Below are 22,495 nucleotides of genomic sequence, written 5' to 3'. Positions count from 1 at the left end.
CAATGTGATCATGGCTGATCATCCACAATCAGTACCCTCCTCGTTCCTGCCCTCTCCTCACACAGAGCTGCATCATAACATCCCGACTCTTATATTCAATGCCCCTAGCAATGAAGGCAAAGAAACAAAATCTTCAAGGGAGAAAAAATACAGTAACATGTTAAACCTACATTCATCTCAGCCTTCTCCTCTTGTTAGAGGCATATCAATTAAGAGCAAATAAAGGTGCAATTCTTCATACTCTGATTTTGAAAATGAGCCAGTTCAATCACTGTTTATTAATGGATGGATCTTAAAGTAGGTTGCTGGAGGTGATAGCTAGGTGGAATTTATTCATGAGTTAGGCGTTACCTTCCCCTCAGCCAACAATGAACCATTCTACATTTTCTTATCTGCATCTGCTTTGATCTGTCGTCTTCACACCTTACCTCTAGACTCCCTCTCCCCTGACTCTCAGTCTGAAGAAGGGTTTCGACCCGAAACGTCACCCATTCCTTCTCTCCAGAGATGCTGCCTGCCCCGCTGAGTTACTCCAGTATTTTGTGTCTATCTAAGAGGCAATGCTAGTTTTGTGCCCCCAACTCACCTGATGGCCTTTTGACAGCCCATATTGTCACCGGGCAAAGGTTAGAAGACGGGTCTCGACCTGAAACATCACCTACTCCTTTTCTCCAGAGAAGCTGCCTGACCCGCTGCGTTACTCCAGCTTTTTATGTCTGTCTTCATGTCCAGCCTTTCAGAATGATTGAAAAACAACTGAACTAGATTAAAATAATGTTTTAAAAATGAATAACCTTTCAAAAATAATAAAGTATTTATATGATTGTAAGTTTGCATTGAGAATTAAAGTGAATGAGTTGATATTAACTAAGTAATAATTAATCATTATTTTAGATTCATGAAATAAATTTAACAATTATTTAATATTCATTAAGTAAATTTAATAAATATAAAATAAACTTCCCATATCACATATATTTTGTGCCATATTGGTGACCCACATTGCAGTGTTAGCTACACAAGTCATGCCTGGACTAAAGCTGCAGAACCAAATATAGAACCCATCAACCAAGGTTGACCCAAGGAGATAGACACAAATAGCTGGAGCAACTCAGCGGGATCAGACAGCACGTCTGAAGAAATGGAATAGGTGACGTTTCGGGTCGAGAGCCTTCTTCAGACTCAACCTGAAACGTCCTTTCTTTTTTTCTCCAGAGATGCTGCCTGACCCGCTGGATTTTTTTTTGTGTCTAACTGCGGTTTAAACCAGCATCTGAAGTTCATCTCCTACACATTTGATCCAAGAAGAGTAGATCAGTGGCACCTGAGCCTGGTCTCTTCTGGTTGTGTATACCCGTACCACATAACCAGCATGGGGGTTAAGACGAGCAAGACTCATCGAAGGTATTTATTCACAAAATGCTGGAGTAACTCAGCAGGACAGGCAGCATCTCAGGAGAGAAGGAATGGGTGACGTTTCGGGTCGAGACCCTTCTTCAGACTGATGTCAGGGGGGGCGGGACAAAGGAAGGATATAGGTGGAGACAGGAAGATAGAGGGAGATCTGGGAAGGGGGAGGGGAAGAGAGGGACAGAGGAACTATCTAAAGTTTGAGAAGTCGATGTTCATACCACTGGGCTGCAAGCTGCCCAGGCGAAATATGAAGTGCTGTTCCTCCAATTTCCGGTGGGCCTCACTATGGCACTGGAGGAGGCCCATGACAGAAAGGTGCTCTTCTGAATCACCAGTGGAAAGTATACGAGCCATTGTGTTCTTTGAAGATTCAGGGCTGAACGAATGCTTTGGTGATTAGTCAGTATTCTTGCTCATCGCTGTGATCTGCGTGCCTGCATCTGAGGGCCCAAATCAGCTCGTGCTTTCTATTACTCTGGATGAAAAATGTTATTGATTTTAAATTGAATCACTTGTTACCGGAGAGAAACTTGGTAAATAGAATCCGATGCTTGAGGCAGTGTACACATCATCAGCCACGGCAGAAGTGATTAAAGCAACTTTGAAGGAATTACTCCACTCCTACCCTCCGAGGAGATTGAGAAAGGCAAAACATTAACGGAAAAACAAAATCGCAGCTTTGCTCTGCTTCCCTCTGCCGCTGTAGATTCCGTGTTTTTGGCGGCTGTAAAATGCACAACCCTCCAAGAGATCATGCGTATCCCCAGCCCTGCTCAATGCTCAGAGTAGGCTGAATTATTTTTAACTTCTCTGCCCCACTGCCCATAGGTGGCGCGGCGGTAGAGCTACTGCCTGACAGCACCAGAGACCCGGGTTCAATCCTGACTAGGGGGGCTGTCTGTACGGAGTTTGTACGTTCTCCCTGTGGCCTGCGTGGGTTTTCTCCGAGATCTTCGGTTTCCTCCCGCACTCCAAAGACGTGCAGGTTAATGTCTGGTGATCGCTGGTCAGGCCGAAGAGCCTGTTTCCGCGCTGCATCTCTAAACTGGACTATACTAAACTAATAACAATGAAGTCCTCTAACCTGCCTGCATGCACTAACCCCTAAAAAAATCCCCTTTTAAATTGCTCTGGTAGAAAATTGTTCAATTGGGATCTGATTTTATACTTTGCACAGTGCCAACGATATCTTTCACACCAGAATTCCTAAGTGTAGCACTCCATGCCTGGGAATCAACTTGTACAATACAAGGTGAATTCTAAATACAAGGATGCTCCCTGAACAGATCTCTCTATGACCCCATTAATGCGTATGTAAAGGAATGTTGTCATTTCTAAGTGGCTGGTTAACAAATTAACAGCTTACTCGGTGGGGAGGAAGAATAGAAAATGGAAATTTATGAAATGATGAGAAATTATTAAATATTGAAAAGGATTTTGGGTATCCTTACATACTAAGTACAATTATTTCAGAAAATGTATGATAAGTGTGGCATTTATTTCAAGGGAATGGAGAGGAAGAATATTGATTTTCTATGACGTGGAAGACTCTGATTAGACTTTACTTGCATTCTAAGTGCAGGTTTGGCCTCTTAATTGAGCGTATGCTATATTGGTCTTAGTTGTGGAACAGCCAGCATGGACATCATGGACCAAGGAGCCTTATTCTGCACTGTACCATTCTATGTACATTGTTACAAAGATTCCCTTGAGACCTGGATAGAGTGGATGTGGAGAGGACGTTTCCACCAGTGGGCGAGTCTAGGACCAGAGGCTCAAGCCCCAGAATAAAAGGACGTACCCCCTTTAGAAAGGAGATGAGGAGAAATTTCTTTAGTCAGAGGGTGGTGAATCTGTGGAATTCATTGCCACAGACATTGGTGGAGGCCAAGTCAATGGATGCTTTTAAGGCGGTGATTGATAGTTTCTTGATTAGCGCGGGTGTTAGGGGTTATGCTGAGAAGGCAGCAGAATGGGGTTGAGAGGGAAAGATAGATCAGCCATAGTTGAATGGCGGAGTAGACCTGATGGGCCGAATGCCATAATTCTGCTCCTAGAACTTATGAACTTGATTGATTATTGGCCAGAGAAAACAGTCTTGTCAAGAGAAATTAATAACGAGAAGTGGAACACTGGATTTTAGAAGAGTGAGAAGTGATTTCATTAAAAAATATTTTAAGAGAGCTTTGACAGGAAATATGTGGAATGTTTGTCTTGGTTGGTCGGTGTAGAACCAAGGGACCTGGTCACAGTAGAAGGGGTGAGTTAAAACGTTTCTTCATTCAGTTTGTTTTACGTTATTTGAAGTTCTCCAGAGGGCTGTGAATGCTCAGACATTTGACCATTTTCTCAACTGTGATTGAGAGATTTTTGAACTTTCAGGGAATTGAGTGTGTGAAAGTGAACTTAAGGTTAGTCATGATCGAACTGAGTGGTGGAAAAATGACTAAGGGGCTACTGAACATGCATCTGCTCCTGTTTCTTCTGAGTTAATGCACAGTATCTCCTGGCATCAGACATTGGGAGCCCTCTTTTACATGGACAAGGTCTTTTTGCCCATTACATTATTACCCTATTGCTGGTTTGTGACTGAGCAAGGCAACACACTAAGCAAACACACTGACTAACCCTGTCAACAAATATTCATTATGGATAATGTCTAGTAACCCCTGCATTCCCTCTCTCTCCACCCCTCCCTTACCTTAGTCATCCTGCCAGTTCCACTGTTCGCATCTATATATCCGTTCGTTATCACCTCTTCCACAGCCAACAATGGACCATTGTGGGCTCCACCTTTCCTTGGTCATCGGTGCTGGCTCTGATTTGTTCTGAACCTTTTCATACCTCGATTTCCCTCCCCCCCAACTCTCAGACTGAAGAAGGGTCTCGACCTGAAACATCACCCATTCCTTTTCTCCAGTAGATGCTGCCTGACCCGCTGAGTTACTCCAGCATTTTGCGACTGTCTTCAGTGTAAAACAGCATCTGCAGTTCCTTCCTACGTAGGAATATTCATTTCTGCCTGGCTGATCAATTATTAAGTTTTTCAAATGTGCATCTCCTTTGGCAAAGAGTTAAGATGTCAGTATTCATTTTAGAATTAAGTGCGAAACAATACCCTGTAGATAGCAGTGAATTTAACTAAACAGATTAATTGAATTAATTAACGTTCTTTCCTGCAAGCCATTTTAATTTCAGTGTTTTACAGAGCAACAGCTTGGAGTTATAACCATTTAAAATCCTTTAAAAAAAAAAATGCAATTAACTAATTGATAGAGGATGGTCATTATGCATCATTGCATGGACAGAACCAGGCAAACCCCAGCTGGTGAAATACCACCACGGGCCACACGCATGTTAAGCAGTTCATGCCACAGCACCACACATGGATATGACCTGAAGAAGGGTTTCAACCTGAAACGTCACCTATTCTTTGTCTCCAGAGATTGAATTGAATTGAATTGAATTGAATTGAATACTTTATTATCACACGTGACAAGCCACAGTGAAATTCTTTGCTTGCATACCCAATGTATACCCTCCCCCCCCCTCCCTTTGCTTGCATACCCAATGTATACCCTCCCCCCCCTTCCCTTTGCTTGCATACCCAATGTATACCCTCCCCCCCCCCCCTCCCTTTGCTCCTTCCCCAAATGATGCATCAGAGATGCTGCCTGACCCGCTGAGTTACTCCAGCACTCTGTGAAACGCCACCTATCCATGTTCTCCAGAGATGCTGCCTGACACGCTGAGTTACTCCAGCACTCTGTGAAACGCCACCTATCCATGTTCTCCAGAGGTGCTGCCTGACCCGCTGAGTTACTCCAGCACTCTGTGAAACGCCACCTATCCATGTTCTCCAGAGGTGCTGCCTGACCCGCTGAGTTACTCCAGCACTTTCCGAAGTTCACAAGTTATAGGAGCAGAATTTGGCCATTCGGCCCATCAGCTCTACTCCGTCGTTCAATCATGGCAGATCTATCTTTTCAGCTCAACCCCATTCTCCAGCCTTCGCCCCGCAACCCCTGACACCCTTACTATTCAAGTAACAGGCTTTTGGATCTTTCTTTAGATACGATCATAGATCGGCACTCCTGCTATTTTCAGTTCAAGATTGGTGATGGTGAACAACTACCGGAAGGACGATGCTTTCTCATCACCAGATACCCCATGCTGGCAAAGCCCTGCGTATGAATTGAAACGCTTGGCCAAAAGCTAAAGCATTTGCCACCATCTACAAACAATGAGTGGTTCTCTTAATCCCCCTGATGTTCGCACCATCAAAGGCAGTCTTCGGCTGATTTGATAACTTCACAAGCTGTAAAGACCCAGCACACACAGTGAGTGAGATTACAAGACCATAAAACATTCCAGCTGCAGCAGTGAATGGATGCTCCGAGACCACCAACACTCCCAGCAGCTTCAGGACAGCCACTGCACTGTCATCTACCAGTCAGTATGGAAAACTGTGCAGGGAGCAACTGCAGATGCTGGTTCAAACCGAAGACAGACACAAAAAAGCCGGAGTAACTCAGCGGGTCAGGCAGCATCTCCGGAGAGAAGGGATAGGTGACGTTTCAATAGACAATAGACAATAGGTGCAGGAGTAGGCCATTGGGCCCTTCGAGCCAGCAGCGCCATTCAATGTGATCATGGCTGATCATTCTCAATTAATACCCCGTTCCTGCCTTCTCCCCATACCCCCTGACTCCGCTATCCTTAAGAGCTCAATCTAGCTCTCTCTTGAATGCATTCAGAGAATTGGCCTCCACTGCCTTCTGAGGCAGAGAATTCCACAGATTCACAACTCTGACTGAAAACGTTTTTCCTCATCTCCGTTCTAAATGGCCTACCCCTTATTCTTAAACTGTGGCCCCTGGGTCTGGACTCCCCCAGCATTGGGAACATGTTTCCTGCCTCTAACGTGTCCAACCCCTTAATAATCTTCGGGTCGAGAACCTTCTTCAGACTGAGAGTGAGAGGAAAAGGGAAATTAGCGATACAGGACAAATGAATGGCAGATCTGCAAAAAGCAACGATAATCAAAGAAAATGGGGAGCCCCAGTGGTCCATTGTTGGCTGTGTGATAGGTGATAACGAATGATATAGGCAATGAAACAACAGGGCTTCAGTGAAACTAGTACGACAACTAGGGTGGTGGAGGGACGGAGAGAGATTGGATGCAGTGTTTACTTGAAGTGAGAGAAATCAATATTCATATTGCTGGGTTGGCAAGCTAAATATGAGGTGCTGTTCTTCCAATTTATGTTATGGAAAACTGCACAGGCACGAAAAGCAAATGGACTCTACTTCAGAAAATTATCACTCTGACCATTACTTTGCTATCAGTCAGGAGGAAAGTGGTTCAAAATATTGCCTGACTCTGTCAAACTAATTTATTTACCAATATAAGCATCAAAGCTTATTTCAGATTCTGGCAAAACCATTCACTTCCAGACTCTGTGATATAATTGACAGTCCTTCAAAGCAAGGCAGCATTTGAGTCAAGTGTGTAGCAAGGATCCGCAGATGCTGGTTTACACCGAAGGTAGAGACAAAATGCTGGGGTAACTCAGCGGGACAGGCACCATCTCTCAACAGAAGAAATGGGTGACGTTTCAGGTCTCCACACGAAACGTCACCCATTCCTTCCATCCAGAGATGCTGCCTGCCCCGCTGAGTTACTGTAGCATTTGAGTGAATGTGCTTTTGTAAAGTGAGGTCCGGAAAAATGTAGCACCAACTGGAATCATACATTGCACTCAGAGAAATGAGTAATGGTTTGAGGGTGGCATGGTGGCGCAGCAGTAGAGATGCTGCCTTACAGCACCAGAGGCCCAGGTTCGATCCTGACCATGGGGTGCTGTATAGGTTCTCTCCAGGACCTCCAGTTTCCTCCCACACTCCATATGGGTTTTTAGGCTAATTGGCTTGGTAAAAAAAATGTGAATTGTCCCTAGTGTGTGGGAAGGAACTGCAGATGCAGGTTTAAACCGAAGATAGGCACGGAAGGTGGAGTAACTTAGTGGGTCAGTCAGCATCTCTGCAGAAAAGGAACAGGTGACATTTCAGGTCAAGACCCTTCTTGTCCCTAGTGTGTGTAGGATAATGTTAGTGTACGGGGTCATTGCTGGTCGGCACGGATTCGTTGGGCCGAAGGGCCTGTTTCCGCACTGTATCCCTAGACCAAACTAAACTAAACTCCAGAAAGGGTTCAGATAAGCATTTAGGCTGCTTAACCTGGTCTCTGGCGCTGTAAGGAAGGAACTTTACCGCTGCGCCACCGCGCTGCCCAAGGATTTTAAACACAGTGCTCAATAGAAAATATAATAAACACACATTAAAAAAGAAGTTCAATAAATAAAATAACAATATAGTGCAAAAAAACAAAGCAAAGCCTGACTCTAGTGCAACCAAGGCAGTCCGTGGTTCAGAGTTTAGTTGGATATGATTAAAGATACCACTTCACCCAGATTTTAACTTCTTTTCCAAAACGCTTCCGGCTTCAACAATATAGTGGAGACAAAATGGCTCTTCACTAATGGTGTACAAGTGTTTCCCCCCCCCCCCCCCTTTGTGGCATGTTGCTATGCTCTAGCTGAGTTTTCAAAATAAAATCTGGAGCTCATCTTTAGAGCCCTGTTACTGAGGTTGCTTCTCATAATGCAAACCGCAAGGTATATTCAGTTGCAGTTCATCCAAAATTGATATCGAAAACCACTCGAGGCCACTTGGGTTATTGTTGTTCCGGTTGTACTCTTTACATTAATGCATTAAAATTTAAGCAACTTCAGGCGGCTTTGCTGGCAGCTTCTGCCGAGTGCAGGCCTGTTTGGTACAAGGCTCTAGATCACAGCAACGAGGTTCCCACTGATATGTGGTGCAATGTGTATGTGCCTTCTGCGTGCCTCACCGATAATGCAATTCATTATAAGGCAAGCAGCTTGATACACATGAGAAACGAGCAGCTGAAATCAGCTGTCGGGAGCTTCTGCAAGGGCTTTTTGCAGATTGTCTCTGCGATTTTCTAAACTCATTGGATATCCTTAGTCACAGGAAATAAACCTGAAAAGTGTTGACAGCCCTAAAGCAGTACATTTCGCTCACAGCCTGTGTTACCTTTCAGTCATCACCTCCCTGCTATTGCCCTTCCAACTAGAAACTTACTGAATAGTGAAAGGCCTGGATAGAGTGGATGTGGAAAGACTGTTTCCACTAGTGTAAGAGTCTAGGACGAGAGGTCATAGCCTCAGAATGAAAGGACGTTCCTTTGGAAGGCGATGAGGAGGAATTTCTTTAGCCAGAGGGTGGTGAATCCGTGGAATTCTTTGCCACAGAACGATGTCAGTGGATATTTTTTAAGGCAGAGATAGATAGATAGTTTCTTGATTAGTACGGGTGTCAGGGGTTATGGGGAGAAGGCAGGAGAATGGGGTTCGGAGGGAGAGATAGATCAGCCATGATTGAACGGCCGAGTAGACTTGATGGGCTGAATGGCCTAATTCTGCTCCTATCACTTATGAACATGACCAAATGTATGCACAGAAGGTTATAACACTGTGATTCAGTCAGAGGTTCTAATAACTCTGAGAAGAGTGTCTATTCTGGGCCAGCACAGATAGAGAAAGAGAGATTTGTCTTAATTGATAGTGTGGGCCCTTGATCGTGGACCACAACACCAGGTTAACAGGGTTTTGGTGGACTAGAATATAATTCTCGTCCTCATTTCTGGAGGACTAGAATAGAAAAGAAAGGATGTAATGCTAAGGCTTTATAAGGCACTAAGCAGGCTATATTTGGAGTATTGTGAACAGTTTTGGATGCCCTATCTGAGGAAGGGTGTGCTGGGGTTGTGGAGGATCCAGAGCAGGTTTATTTGGTTAATGTATGAGGAGAGTTTGATGTCAGGGCCTGTACTTGGTGGAGTTTAGAAGGGTGAGGGGGGACCTCACTGAAACCTACTGAATAATGAAAGGCCTGGATAGAGGGGACGTGGAGAGGATGTTTCCACTAGTGGGAGACTCTAGGACCAGAGGGCACAGCCTCAGAATAAAAGGAAATACCTTTAGAATGGAAATGAGGTGAGATTTCTTTAGCCAGAGGGTGGTGCATCTGTGGAAGTGATTATCGCAGACGGCTGTAGAGACCAAGTCAATGGGTACTTTTAAAGTTGAGATTGATAGGTTCTTGATTAGTAAGGGCATCAAAGATTACGGGGCGAAGGCAGGGTGAATGGGGGTGAGATGGGAAAAATAGATCAGCCATGATTGAATGATGGAGTCGTCTCGATAGGCTAAATGGCATAATTCTGCTCCTTTGTCTTATGGTCATGTGGTGCCAATGAATGGAGAAGTCAGCAAGTCATTGCATACCCAGAGGTATGAATATTGATTTCTCTAACTTCAAGTAATCCCTGCATTCCGTCTCTCTCCATCCATCGCACCAGCTTCTCGTTCTCACCTACCAAACAGCCTGTCATCGTTACTTTTTGCATATCTTTCATTCATTTGTTCTATATCTCTCTACATCACCGTCTATATCTCTTGTTTCCCTTTCTCCTGACTCAAGTCTGAAGGGTCTCGGCCCAAAACGTCACCCATTCTTTCTCCCCAAAGATGCTTCCTGTCTCGCAGAGTTACTCCAGCATTTTGTGTCTATCTTCGGTTTAAACCAACATCTGCAGTTCCTTCGTACACGTCATTGCAATTATTGTTATCCCTATCATTATCATGTATAAGCTTCGTGTGAATAAAGAGTTTCATTGCACCCTGATGTGTATGATAATAATCTGAATCTGAATCTGAATGTAAATCAGAATCTGGTCTTGATTCAGTGGAGAAATATGATGAAGAAAGTGCAAGGCAGACAGGAGGCAGAATAGGAACTACTGAAGGATTAAATGGTTTGTATGTATCCCGTCCTGAATCGGTTTTTATTCCTGACCTGAAGCGTCACCCATCCACGTTCCCTAGTGCTGTTGTCTGACCCGTCACGTTACTCCAGCACCGTGTGTCCTTGTTTAAAATCATTCAGTCACATCATCATCCTCTGTTTCCACTGTAAGAGTTTAATTTTCTGGAAAGTGGAATTTTAATGTCCTGATGCTGTTGATCAGCGTGGGGGAAGATTGTGTTGAAATTGTTCTCAGCCCATTGAGCGGGTAAAGTGCACCCATTGTTCTCGTTCCTGTTCAGTGACCTGTGAATCCTGTTTAGTTTAGTTTAATTTAGCTTAGTTTAGTTTAGTTTAGTTTAGAGATACAGCGTGGAAACAGGCCCTTCGGCCCACCGAGTCCGCACTGACCAGCGTTCTTTGCACACCAACACTAATCCTACACTAGGGACATTTTTTACATTTATACCAAGCCAATAAACCTACAAACATGTGCGTCTTTGGAGTGAGGGAGGAAACCAAAGTTTTCAGAGAAAAGTCACAGTGGTCATGGGCAGAGCGTACAAAATTGGTTTGCAAAATAGTCACGAGGTGCTGGAGCAACTCAGCGGGCCAGGTGACATCTCTGGAGAACATGGAGAGGTGACGCCTCGGGTTGAGACCCTTCCGGATAGAAGCGGGCAATGTGGGGCCAGTGAACAACAAGGTCAAAAGCTGTGGAAGGGAGATTGCCAGAGGCGATGAGATCAGAAACAGTTCATATATTCATAAGCTCTAGGAGCAGAATAAGGCCATTCAGCCCATCAAGTTTACTCTGCCATTCATTCAATCATGGCTGATCTATCTTTCCCTCTCAACCCCATTGTCATGTGGAGAGGTTTCGCTGCAAGTGTGCAGCTGCTTCCTGGATGGTTTGGAGCTGCTTGAGTGTCATTTTGAGATGCACCTTGTCAAACAAGTGGAGATGATTTCATCTAGTTCCTACTTCAAAGCCATTCTTTATTCTTTACAAATGCAGCAGCAGTTTACAATCAGCAACCGGCGGCAATTACGTCAGCGAACAATCAAATATTTTTGAAGAATTGCCGAGGAAATAAATATTTCACCAGAATGTGGCACGGTGGCGCAGTGGTAGAGTTGCTGCCTTACCGAGCCTGTGACCCGGGTTCGAACCTGATTATGGGTGCTGTCTTTACAGAGTTCATATCATATCATATATATACAGCCGGAAACAGGCCTTTTCGGCCCACCAAGTCCGTGCCGCCCAGCGATCCCCGCACATTAACACTATCCTACACCCACTAGGGACAATTTTTACATTTACCCAGCCAATTAACCTACATACCTGTACGTCTTTGGAGTGTGGGAGGAAACCGAAGATCTCGGAGAAAACCCACGCAGGTCACGGGGAGAACGTACAAACTCCTTACAGTGCAGCACCCGTAGTCAGGATCGAACCTGAGTCTCCGGCGCTGCATTCGCTGTAAAGCAGCAACTCTACCGCTGCGCTACCGTGCGTTCTCCCCGTGACCTGCGTGGGTTTTCTCCAGGTCCTCTGGTTTCCTCACACACTCCAAAGACGTACAGGATTGTAGGTTAATTGGCTTTGGTAAAATTGTAAATTGTCCCTAATTCAGGTAAGATAGTGCTAGTGTGTGGGGATCGCTGGTCGGCGCGTACTTGGTGGGCCAAAGGGTCTGATTCTGTGCAACATCTCCAAACTAAACTAGAAAAAATAATTCCTGCTCACCTTCAAAAATTAATATATAGTTTGCAACATTTACAAAAGTTTAGTTCTCCCTGATTCTGAAATCTACAAAGTAGAAATAGTTCAGCGGGACAGGCAGCATCTCTGGAGAGAAGGAATGGGTGACGTTAGGGTCAAGACACTTCTGAAGAAGTTCTGAAGAAGGGTCTTCCGAAGTGGGGTCTCGACACAAAACGTCACCCATTCCTTCTCTCCAGAGATGCTGCCTGTCCCGCTGAGTTACTCCAGCTTTTTCTGCCTATCTTCGGTTTAAATCAGCATCTGCAGTTCCTTCCTACACATGTGGAAATAGCTGTCAGCTATTGACATTAAATAGGACTAACTGCCAGCGTGGAACATCAACCTTGCCCGGCATATTTCTCCTTTCCTGATGTGTCGGCTGCTAGCCACTGTCAGCCCCAGGGTATGTCTTGAGTCCAGCAGGACTCTGGAGGAAGCAGTCTGGAGGAAGCAGTCTACGAGTCTGAAGAAGGGTCTCGACCCGAAACATCACCCATTCCTTCTCTCCGGAGATGCTGCCTGTCCCGCTGAGTTACTCCAGCATTCTGTGTCCATCTCTAATATTATCAGGGCAGCAGATCTGTCAATTCCCTCCAGCACTCCACCACGAAGTGAAAAACACAACTTAAAACCAACTTTCCCAGAGTACAAAATAAAGATTGAAATATATACTTTTTTTACAGCAGGAAGCAGATAGATTGAAAAAAACAGAAAATGCAATACATTTATTTTAAGTAGGAGCGGAATTTAAAAATGTTTAGCCGAAGGATTGGCAGTACAAAATGTGGGTCTATCTTTTGTATAAACCAGCATCTGTAGTTCCTTCCTACATGGAATACTAGCACAGATGAGTGAAACGAGCATAATTTAGGGTCAGAATTTGCTGATTATTAGATACATAGTAAATGGAATTCAATAGGATCGTGGCTGATTCTCTGTCTCAATATCTAAGTCCTCGATGCTTTTTGTCTCAAAACATCTATGTTCCTTTCATAAATCTATTCAGTGACTTGGCCTTCCCACAGCCTTCTGTAACAAAGAATCTCACACCCTCGCCACTCTGAGCGAAAATATTTCTTCTCATCTTTGTGTGAAGTGCCCTGCCCTCTGTGCCAAGGCTGTGCCGTTTGTTCTAAACCTACCAGCCAGGGGAAACAAACTCCCTGAATCCATTTTGGTGAGCCTTGACATTAAGATCTCTTCTCATTCTTGCAGGTACTATCGCAATGTTTAAGAAACATTTGGGCAGATAAATACTGGGAGTAGTACAAAAACTATTGGGGGGGGGGAGGGGGGGATTAACAGGGTGAGTAGCGGGACAGGGGTGGTTGGGAGTTGAGGAGCTGAACAGCCTTGGGGACAAACGTTGCCCTTCTCCTCTGTGTCCCACAGCCTGGGCTGCAAAGCTGGCGTCCTGTGGGGAGCCACTCAAACGCAGAGAACGTACGCAAACGTACTTGACCAGATGACAGTTTGGCTGGGTGGACCTGCAGTCATCAGAGTCCAGAATGAAGAGCAGGGGGTGAGAGGACACAGCCCTGCCAGTTAATGTGTGTAGGAGGTTGGAGAAGGTGTTATTGACCAGCACCCTCTGTGACCTGTTGGTGAGAAAGGGAAATGTCTAATGAATGGTTTAATGATGGGGAAATGTCTAATGAATGATTGGTGTTGAGTTATCCAGGCGATCTCCATCTCGGCTCACGGTTACAGGGCTAGCTAGCTTCCAGGTGCTGATATCACGCCGAAGTCGTCAACTTCCATCGGTGATGTAATAGGGGAAAATACAGTTACTGTGGACAGAATAATGCAAGTACACCCTGTCTTACAAACCCACATGAGAGGAAGGAAGGCGACGGGTTTGGGACTTGTTTAGCAGCAGGCTGCCAGACACTTCACCAGTGTCGGTGCTGCACTGTGTTTTCCAACGCTGCAACTTCAACCACGCCGCCGGATTTGACAGAGGTGGGAGGGGGAAATGCCACGAACTGTGTGTTTTATTTTGGACCCAAGGTGGCGGTGGGCGAGTCAAAAGGTGAGGTGTAGATCAACTCAAAAGTAAAGTGGAAATTCCTCTGGATCATGTTCAACTTTTCTTCTCCTTTTTTGTTTCTCTCCCGGGTGGGGTCCATCCTGCACGCGATGTCCACAGGTGGGAGAACAGGTGAGAGCCCCGATCCTCGGCTGTCAATGTACATCAATCCTGTCTGTTTCTTCGTGTGTTGGCTGGACACTGTTAATGATCCTTGATCCGCAAAACTGATAGCACATTGTTAGTGGTACTGTGCATTGCATTCTAAACCATTGCTCCCAATCTGTCAATGTTATACTTGTTTGACGGTATTTTGGTCACAGGGAAGACGGCTATGAGTATCACCCATACCAGGGCACCCCCCCCCCACCCCCCCACCCCCCCCCCCCCACCCCCATTGCTATTCATGATTAATTATTCAAAATAAAAACAATTTCTATTTAGAGAAAAGATATATAATGTTAGTTTGGAGGTACAGTGCAGAAGCAGGCACTTTGGCCCACCGAGTCCACGCCAACCAGCGATCCCCGCACACTAACACCATCCTACACACATTAGGGCTAATTTACAATTATACTAAGCCAATTAAGCTACAAACCTGTGCATCTTTGGAGTGTGGGAGGGGGCGTGGGTGGAAGCAGGAGCAATGGGTGCAGCAGGGCCCACTGGGAAGTGTTGCATCCTGAGGCCATGGGACATGGGGAGGGGCAACTGACTGAAAGAGCCGACCGTGGGGTTAGTACAAAGAGTCTGAGCACAGAATGCGTGATGCACAGTGCGATCATCGTGACCAATGCACTTCTCTCCTCACAGGGAGGCCACACATGGAGTTTCCAGCCCAGTTCTTGTGTTGTGACTTGTGTTGGGATCCGCGTGTTGTTAGTCATATTCAGCAGTTCCGGCATCCGTTCAAACCTTCCCATTGGCTATTTAATCCATCTTGCTTCAAACATTTAATTAATATCACTAGACTCGGTTGTGTCAGGCAGTTTCGCATTTACAGACGACATGAAATCTGGAATTTGTGTAGGAGGCTGGTTTAAACCGAAGACAGGCACAAAATGCTGGAGTAACTCAGCGGGTCAGGCAGCATCTCTGGAGAGAAGGAATGGGTGACGTTGCGGGTCGAGACCCTTATAACCATATAACCATATAACAACTACAGCACGGAAACAGGCCCGTTCGGCCCTACCAGTCCACGCCGACCACTCTCCCTGACCTAGCCTCATCTACCTGCACTCAGACCATAACCCTCTAATCCCCTCCTATCCATATACCTATCCAATTTACTCTTAAATAATAAAATCGAGACTGAGAGTCAGGGGAGAGGGAGATACATAGATAAGGAAATGTAAGGTGTGAAAACAGGACAAAGGGGATGATGATTTTGGAATTCTGTGAGCATTGAAGTGCACAGAGCTAGTCGTTAGGGGGAGCTGGTCAGGCTGGTTAAATGGACAGAGAGAGGACGGATGAAGTGGCGTGTTGTCAAGTACAAGCTAGTGCATTTTGTTAGGAAGAAGGAGAAAACAAATATAATGTAAAGGTCATCGTTCTAAAGGAGAAGCATGGACACAAGGAGCTGCATGTAGGACACGAGCAGGACACAAGGTGCTGCATGTAGGACACGAACAGAACACAAGGTGCTGCATGTAGGACACGAGCAGGACACAATGAAAAAGCACTTCAAAAGGGCAGATGTGACTGTAAGCTTTATGGATGATAAAAACAGAAACATAGACAAAAGGTGCAGGAGGAGGCCATTTGGCCCTTCGAGCCAGCACCGCCATTCATTGTGTCATGGCTGATCATCCACAATCCACCTGTGCATGCCTTCTCCTCATATCCCTTGATTCCACTAGCCCCTAGAGCTCTATCTAACTCTCTTTTAAATTCATCCAGTGAATTGGCCTCCACTGCCTTCTGTGGCAGAGAATTCCACAAATTCGCAACTCTCCGGGTGAAAAAGTTTCTTCTCACCTCAGTTTTAAATGGCCTCCCTTTTATTCTTAGACTGTGACCCCTGGTTCTGGACTCCCCCAACATTGGGAACATTTTTCCTGCATCTAGCTTGTCCAATCCTTTTATAATTTTATGCGTCTCTATAAGATCCCCTCTCTTCTTTCTAAACTCCAGTGAATATAAGTCAAGTCACGTCAAGCCAATTTTATTTGTATAGCACATTTAAAAACAACCCACGTTGACCAAAGTGCTGTACATCTGTTCAGGTACTAAGAAACGAACATACAATGGCACACAAACATAACAGCACATACATAAACAGTTCACAGCGCCCTCTCAGAGGGCCTCAAACGCTAAACAAGCCCAGTCTTTCCAATCTTTCCTCATATAACAGTCCCGCCATCCCAGGGATTAACCTCGTGAACCTTCGCTGCACTGCCTCAATAACAAGGATATCCTTCCGGAGACCAAAACTGCACCCAGTACTCCAGATGTGATCTCACCAGGGCCCTATACAACTGCAGAAGGACCTCTTTGCTCAAATCCTCTCGTTATGAAGGCCAACATGCCATTAGCTTTCTTCACTGCCTGCTGTACCCTGGCATAATCCATAAAAGTTGGCACGTTTTATTATTTATCTTTAAACATTGGTGTTTGAAAGTGCAGCAATGCATCTAATGCCAGGCACTGCATTTAGGGAACCGAATGGAACCTCAGGAAGGATTGGCTAGAACAGGTCCGGTCATGAAGAACTTCTCTTGCATTGATAGGAGCATGAATAAGGCTGTGGTTTCTAGATCCGAGAAGTTTGGAAGGCGATTTGATAAAAAGCATTCATCATTTTGAATCATGCATAAGAAGTGAAAATGAGATATTGTTTCCCTCAATGGAAGAGTAGAGAACCCAAGGGCACAAACTAGATAAAACCTTAGGGGAAGCTTGAGGAAATTCTCAAGAATACCTGAGGAGTAACTCTGCAGTTAAGATCTGGAATTCATAGTCTGAAAGGGTAACTACTGAAGCAGACTCATTTGGGTCTATCGAAAGGTGTTAGATTTGTACCAGGCAGAAAGTAAATGCCAGTCTCGAAGGAGAAAGCCAGAAAATGGGGATAACTAGACTGGTCTTCTGAAAGTTAGTGTGATGCTTGGTGGACCGTGTGGGGTGGGAGGACCCATTGCTCCTCCCGTGAGGCAGGTGGCGCTGCACAGGACAAAGGGATGGTTATCTCTGTCTGTACACAGTGTGTGAGTGTGCGGTCAGATCGTGTGGTTGCAGCCATTGTTAGTTGTCTTCCTGCCAGCATTGAGTTAATGCAATAAAGAATTCTGTCGTACCTTGAACACTCTCAAGTTTTATACAGACATAGAGCAAGAACACGAAAGGTAGTGCAGGATTGATATACAAAACGGCACCCCTGGTGCTCTCATGATTCCATGATTCTGACATGAATACATTTCCATCGTAAATACATCCCCTGTTCGCAGGGATATATACTTATCATCTACCGCACATGATATCCTGCCACAACATTCATTTCCAATGAGGGTAGAGTATAACGTGATCGCGCTACTGAACAGCAGGTTTGCCAGCCGGGGACCCATCTCTTGGCAACTGACATTTTTTTAAAAAAACGGCACCTTTTACAAAATAATCTCGCAAGGCGTGTTTCGAAATAACCAAACCCATTGTTCTTGAACAAGGGTAAACTCTGAGTCAACCAGTTCCATTGGGGACGTGGGAGAGCAGGTTGAGATTCAAAGACACAAGGTTAAGGACTTTGGGATAACACATACTACAATGCGGCTGGTGCGTGTCATTTGCAAGATTCACTAAGCGTGAGAAAACGCTGCCAGCACTGGCTATATTCTATTTCCAAGATTCGTCAGCCGAGACCTCTGCTAATTCTAAGGTTTTAGGTTAAAAATGGAAACCTTTTCAAAATTAAGAAGCTGACCGTGTTACCCGAACTCTAAGAAAACCCCGGGTGCCGTTCATGTGATCTTCCCTACGTTTTCCCCTCCTTATTCTGTTTGCCCACATCCCTCTTTCGTGAGCTTCTTGTGAGATTTGTCCATGTTTTACTCTTGCCTGTGACTGAGAGCTGTTCTCCCTGTGGTGAATGCTGCAGTATCCCTTTCCATACAACCTGGTGCTTCCACACAACAAAGCAAGAATTCAAACTCAAATCCCCTTAAGTTCCAGTGCGATATCTGGTTTAGCTTTTATTTTGTGTCGCTGCACAGTCCTGTTTCCGTACAACTGGTCCGAAGATAATTCTTATGTGAACAATTAAAATTCCATGTTGTCTGATTCCAATCCAAAAAAATATTGTCCTGTTCTGTTTTGTTATTGTTGCTACTTAACTATGAATAAAATGCATTGAAGTGTTTTTTTGAGACTGCTATAAAGTAACTGACCAACTTCATTTTACATTTGGCTATGTCTTTATTTTCCTCTAATGCCTGCCTCTTGGTATTTGATTTCATCACCAGATTGAAAATTTAATCAGGGCCATGCCCATAGTTGTCTTTTCTAAGCAGAAATCACCACTGGGAAGTTTATTTCCCAGGGAGGGAAGACCTGTCTTGCTTAAAATTTCTTCATAGGCAGGCAGGCAGGCAGGGTTAGCACAGACATTGTGGGCTGAAGGGCCTGTTCCTGTGCTGCCATATCCTGTGTTCTAAGTTCACAGTTCAACCTCCACATTAAGGTTAACCATCCTCCAATCTTCCCAGGCATGGAGGATGATTCGACAAAACATTGCGATGAATAAACTTAGCGGAAAAATCAATTAAGTAATAAACCTAAAAATGTTTCATTTAAAGATTTATTTGAACAACATGTTTATTATTTATAGCAATGACATGCATGAGAAAATAATTTTGACAGGAGAGAAAGGTTTACTCTGGTAACAAAGAGTCTACTCACTTTCTGATTGTCCAAGGCAAAGGCTAGAAAAGGTGGGTGATTAATGGTGGGGGTGTGCAAGTGGGACAATTGTGCAAGTCAGGTGTTGAAACTCCCAATAGGTTGTCCATGCAGAGTCAAAGAATCAGCTTGACTGCTCCTTTAGCTTCTGCCATGAGTGTAGGGCAGCTGGTCGAACCACTGGCTCACAGTTCAATCCTGACCTCTGTTACTGTCAGTGCTTGCTTCTTCTCCCTGCTTGGGAGTTCTGCAGTTTCCACCCTGTAAGGGTTGGTAGATTAACTAACGTTAACTATGTATTCAAGAGAGAGTTAGATCTAGCTCTTAGGGCTAACGGAATCAAGGGATATGCGGAGAAAGCAGGAACAGGGTACTGATTCTGGATGATCAGCCATGATCATCTTGAATGGCGATGCTGGCTTGAAGGGCCGAATGGCCTACTCCTGCACCTATTTTCCATGTTTCTGTGTTTCTAACTAGCCACTGTAACTGGCCCCAAGTGCATTGGTGACTGTTAGAATCTGTGGCAAGATGATAACAACGTGAAGAGGGTAGAAAATAGTAATAGGGTAGGATACGTGTCAATTGGGTGGTTGAAAGATCCGCATTAGATTCAGTGGGCTGAAGGGCCTGTTTCTATGTTGCATCTCTCCACGGCTCAATGAGCAGTAGGTTCTTCTCTGCGGCTCATTGACCAGAACCATCTGACTGAGATTTAATAACTTAAAGACAAGCACAATAACCTGGTTAGGGTCTGCTTCGCCAGTCCACCGCAAGCGGGCTTGTTCTATATGTGCGTTGTGAAGTGGAGGCCTCGATACTGCTGTGATGACTATGTTTGTTTGCCTTTGCAGCTGTGCACAGAGTGGGAACGGCCGGCGGAACAGCCACCAGCGGAAGATCAACCAACAAGAAGAAAGTTGCCAAAATCTCACCGACTTCACCGCTGCCCGAGTGCCGAGCAACCTGGACATATTCACCGCGTACAACGAGACCCTGCAGTGCTCCCACGAGTGTGTCCGCGCATCGATGCCAGTCTACACCGACCAGGGCCTGCACCAGACAACAGTCTACAAAACCACATTCAATGGAAACCGGTAAGGCTTGTCTCTGATCTCTGTAGCCCGAAACGTCTTAAAGTCACGATGCACACCTCTCAGCTCGGAAGAAAAGAAACAGGTAGTTTGGGGGGGGGGGATGAATGTTCAAGTATCAAGTTGCACTGGTACAAGGGTTAGGGGTACTGTTCCAGACTATCGTGAGTCCACCACCGATTTTGCGGCAACTGGTGATCTGGCACCTCCTTTAATCCGGACAAAATTACAAGACCATTGCGCGTGGTGTGAATTCCATCCTGAAAAAGGTAGTCGTTTACTTCTTTGTTAATTATTAATTCTTCATTTAAGTTTCTAGCATTCCTGTGCGCTTTCGAGCAGTGCTTCTTAAACTGGCGGATGGTTCACCCCAGGGTGAATGAAATTATTTTGGCGTTGAATGAAACTAGAGGGGTGAATGAAGGGCGAATGGCTTAATAATATTAATATATATAAAATTATACACAAGGGAGAAAAAGACGAAAATTACCCCCCCAAAAATCATAAGAAAATTTAGTCGAGGGTGAATGAAATTTTGTGATATAGACTCACGGGTGAGTGGCACTGAAACAGTTTAAGAGGCACTGCTTTAGAGACATGGGAGGCATATAATTAGTGTGTCAGAGGGGTATTGTTGAATCATTATTACGTGACCTCTGTTGGTCCAAAAAATGGATAATCTGGCAAGGCTCTGGAACCACGGGTGCCGGAAAATCGATGATGTACCTGCACAGGTCAACTCCAAATACTTTGCCAAACTATCGGACTTTACAGCTCAGTCCTGTGCTTTGAGGTGGGGGAAACTATAAGGCCAGAAGTAGACTGGGAATGCAGTGACACCAATAACGCTGCCTGCGTTACAAGGCAAAGCCAAGCCACTCGATGATTGATTGTGGTGTTGTGATTAAAAGTACGTGCACACTGACAGTGGTACATCCATCCAAAATTGAGAAGCAGGTGATGTTTAGTAGTTTGGCAGAGCAGGACATGACAAATGCAATGTAGCAAGACCAACCGAAGTAATCAACATCGACAAATGCCAGGTTTTTGTGCATTATGTCAGAATACCACCAAGAAATAGCCAAAACCGATTATATCCCTTGTGATATTGATTTATCAGTATTTGGCACTTGTTTCTCTACACTCCCCCATATCCCAAGCAGTTGGTCTGAAACTAGTTTCCTTCCAAATTATTCGTATAGCAGCCGACAATCACACTGGCTTTTCACAAATTGGTTCCTCTCCTTCCACATTACATTCTGTGGCCCAGTCTAGAAATATATGACAGATTTATGCCATTAGCTAGGCACTTGCAGATATATTACCTAAAAATCCAGAGATATATCCTACAGTGTGGCTGTCGGAGTTAACTATACATAATCTGTGTTCCCCAATTTAAATGTGTTGGAGCTATTGACCTGAGCAACATGTGTGATCTCTTCAAAGAAATCATTTGCCCAGCTGCCCATTGGACTTTTCATGAGATGTCAAGTTCATTGTATTTTTGCTTTCTGTAGTTGTGTGAGGGGATTTTTAATGGCAATATCAAGCTTTCTTCTCTCTGATGGCATTGCCTATTTTATTTTTCCCTCATCGGTCTTTACCTCATCCCTACACTCCTGAAGGCATTGACTCTTTGCTGGGTTAGAGTCATCTGGTCATTGCTAAGTTCTGAGAGGCCTGGTCTGGTGCCCATTGTTTGTGTGCTAGCTTGAGAGAGATGCTGGTTATTGCCGAATAATTGTGTACAATTCCATAACATATACAGCAAAGGAACAGAACATTCAGCACGACAGGTTTATACCAGACTTTGTGCTTTCTACGTCTCTTCCCAGCTTAATTTATCTCACTCCTGCACCATGTCATTCTGTTCCTTTCTCCCTTCTGCACCTACAGAGATTTCTCCTCTGCGCATCTGTGCTGTTTGCCTCCGCACTGCCACCATGCTCTGTGTAAAGGTCTGGCCCCTGAATTTGACACCGTCTCCTAGTTCTGATTTCCGTACAGAGGATAAGGCTCTGTCACCCCCCACCCCCATCATATCAGGTCAAGAAATCGGACTGGTTGAGGCTTGACCAAATGCACAAATTAATGAGGTCTTTCCTGGCTGTGATTATCTAGGTCAGTGCAGGCCTCTGTGACTGTGCCTGGTTACTTGAGTTGTGGCTGCAGGAGTATGTCATAGACTTTAAGAACTGGATTGACTGAGGTGCAGCAATCACACCGAGAATGTAGAAGCCAACAGTAATCTTGACCTTGTCTTCTACTGACATTAGTATGACTGCAGTACATTTCTTTACTGCATGCAGAGCATATCAGTTTGTAATGACCAACTATCAAGAAGAACATATTTTATTACGTTTCATCAGAGGTAAAGAAACATTTTGTTCTGTGTTAGCATGTCCT

At 44.8% G+C, this 22,495-nt stretch overlaps 1 protein-coding gene across 6 annotated transcripts in view; it reads left to right on the top strand.

The window, feature by feature from the left end:
* The window catches only part of ajap1 (adherens junctions associated protein 1), a 237,146-nt gene that overhangs the window by 132,566 nt on the left and 82,085 nt on the right, over nucleotides 1-22,495 (top strand). For all 6 annotated transcript variants that reach the window (XM_078425014.1, XM_078425015.1, XM_078425012.1 and 3 more), the window contains exon 4: nucleotides 19,850-20,092. In XM_078425014.1, the coding sequence (XP_078281140.1) occupies nucleotides 19,850-20,092 (243 nt within the window). The remainder of the gene's footprint in view (nucleotides 1-19,849; nucleotides 20,093-22,495) is intronic.

The sequence above is a fragment of the Rhinoraja longicauda genome, chromosome 30, assembly GCF_053455715.1.
Source record: "Rhinoraja longicauda isolate Sanriku21f chromosome 30, sRhiLon1.1, whole genome shotgun sequence".
Lineage (NCBI taxonomy): Eukaryota > Metazoa > Chordata > Chondrichthyes > Rajiformes > Arhynchobatidae > Rhinoraja > Rhinoraja longicauda.
Note: the sequence above shows the minus strand (reverse complement) of the source record. Positions and strands in the feature narration are given on the sequence as shown.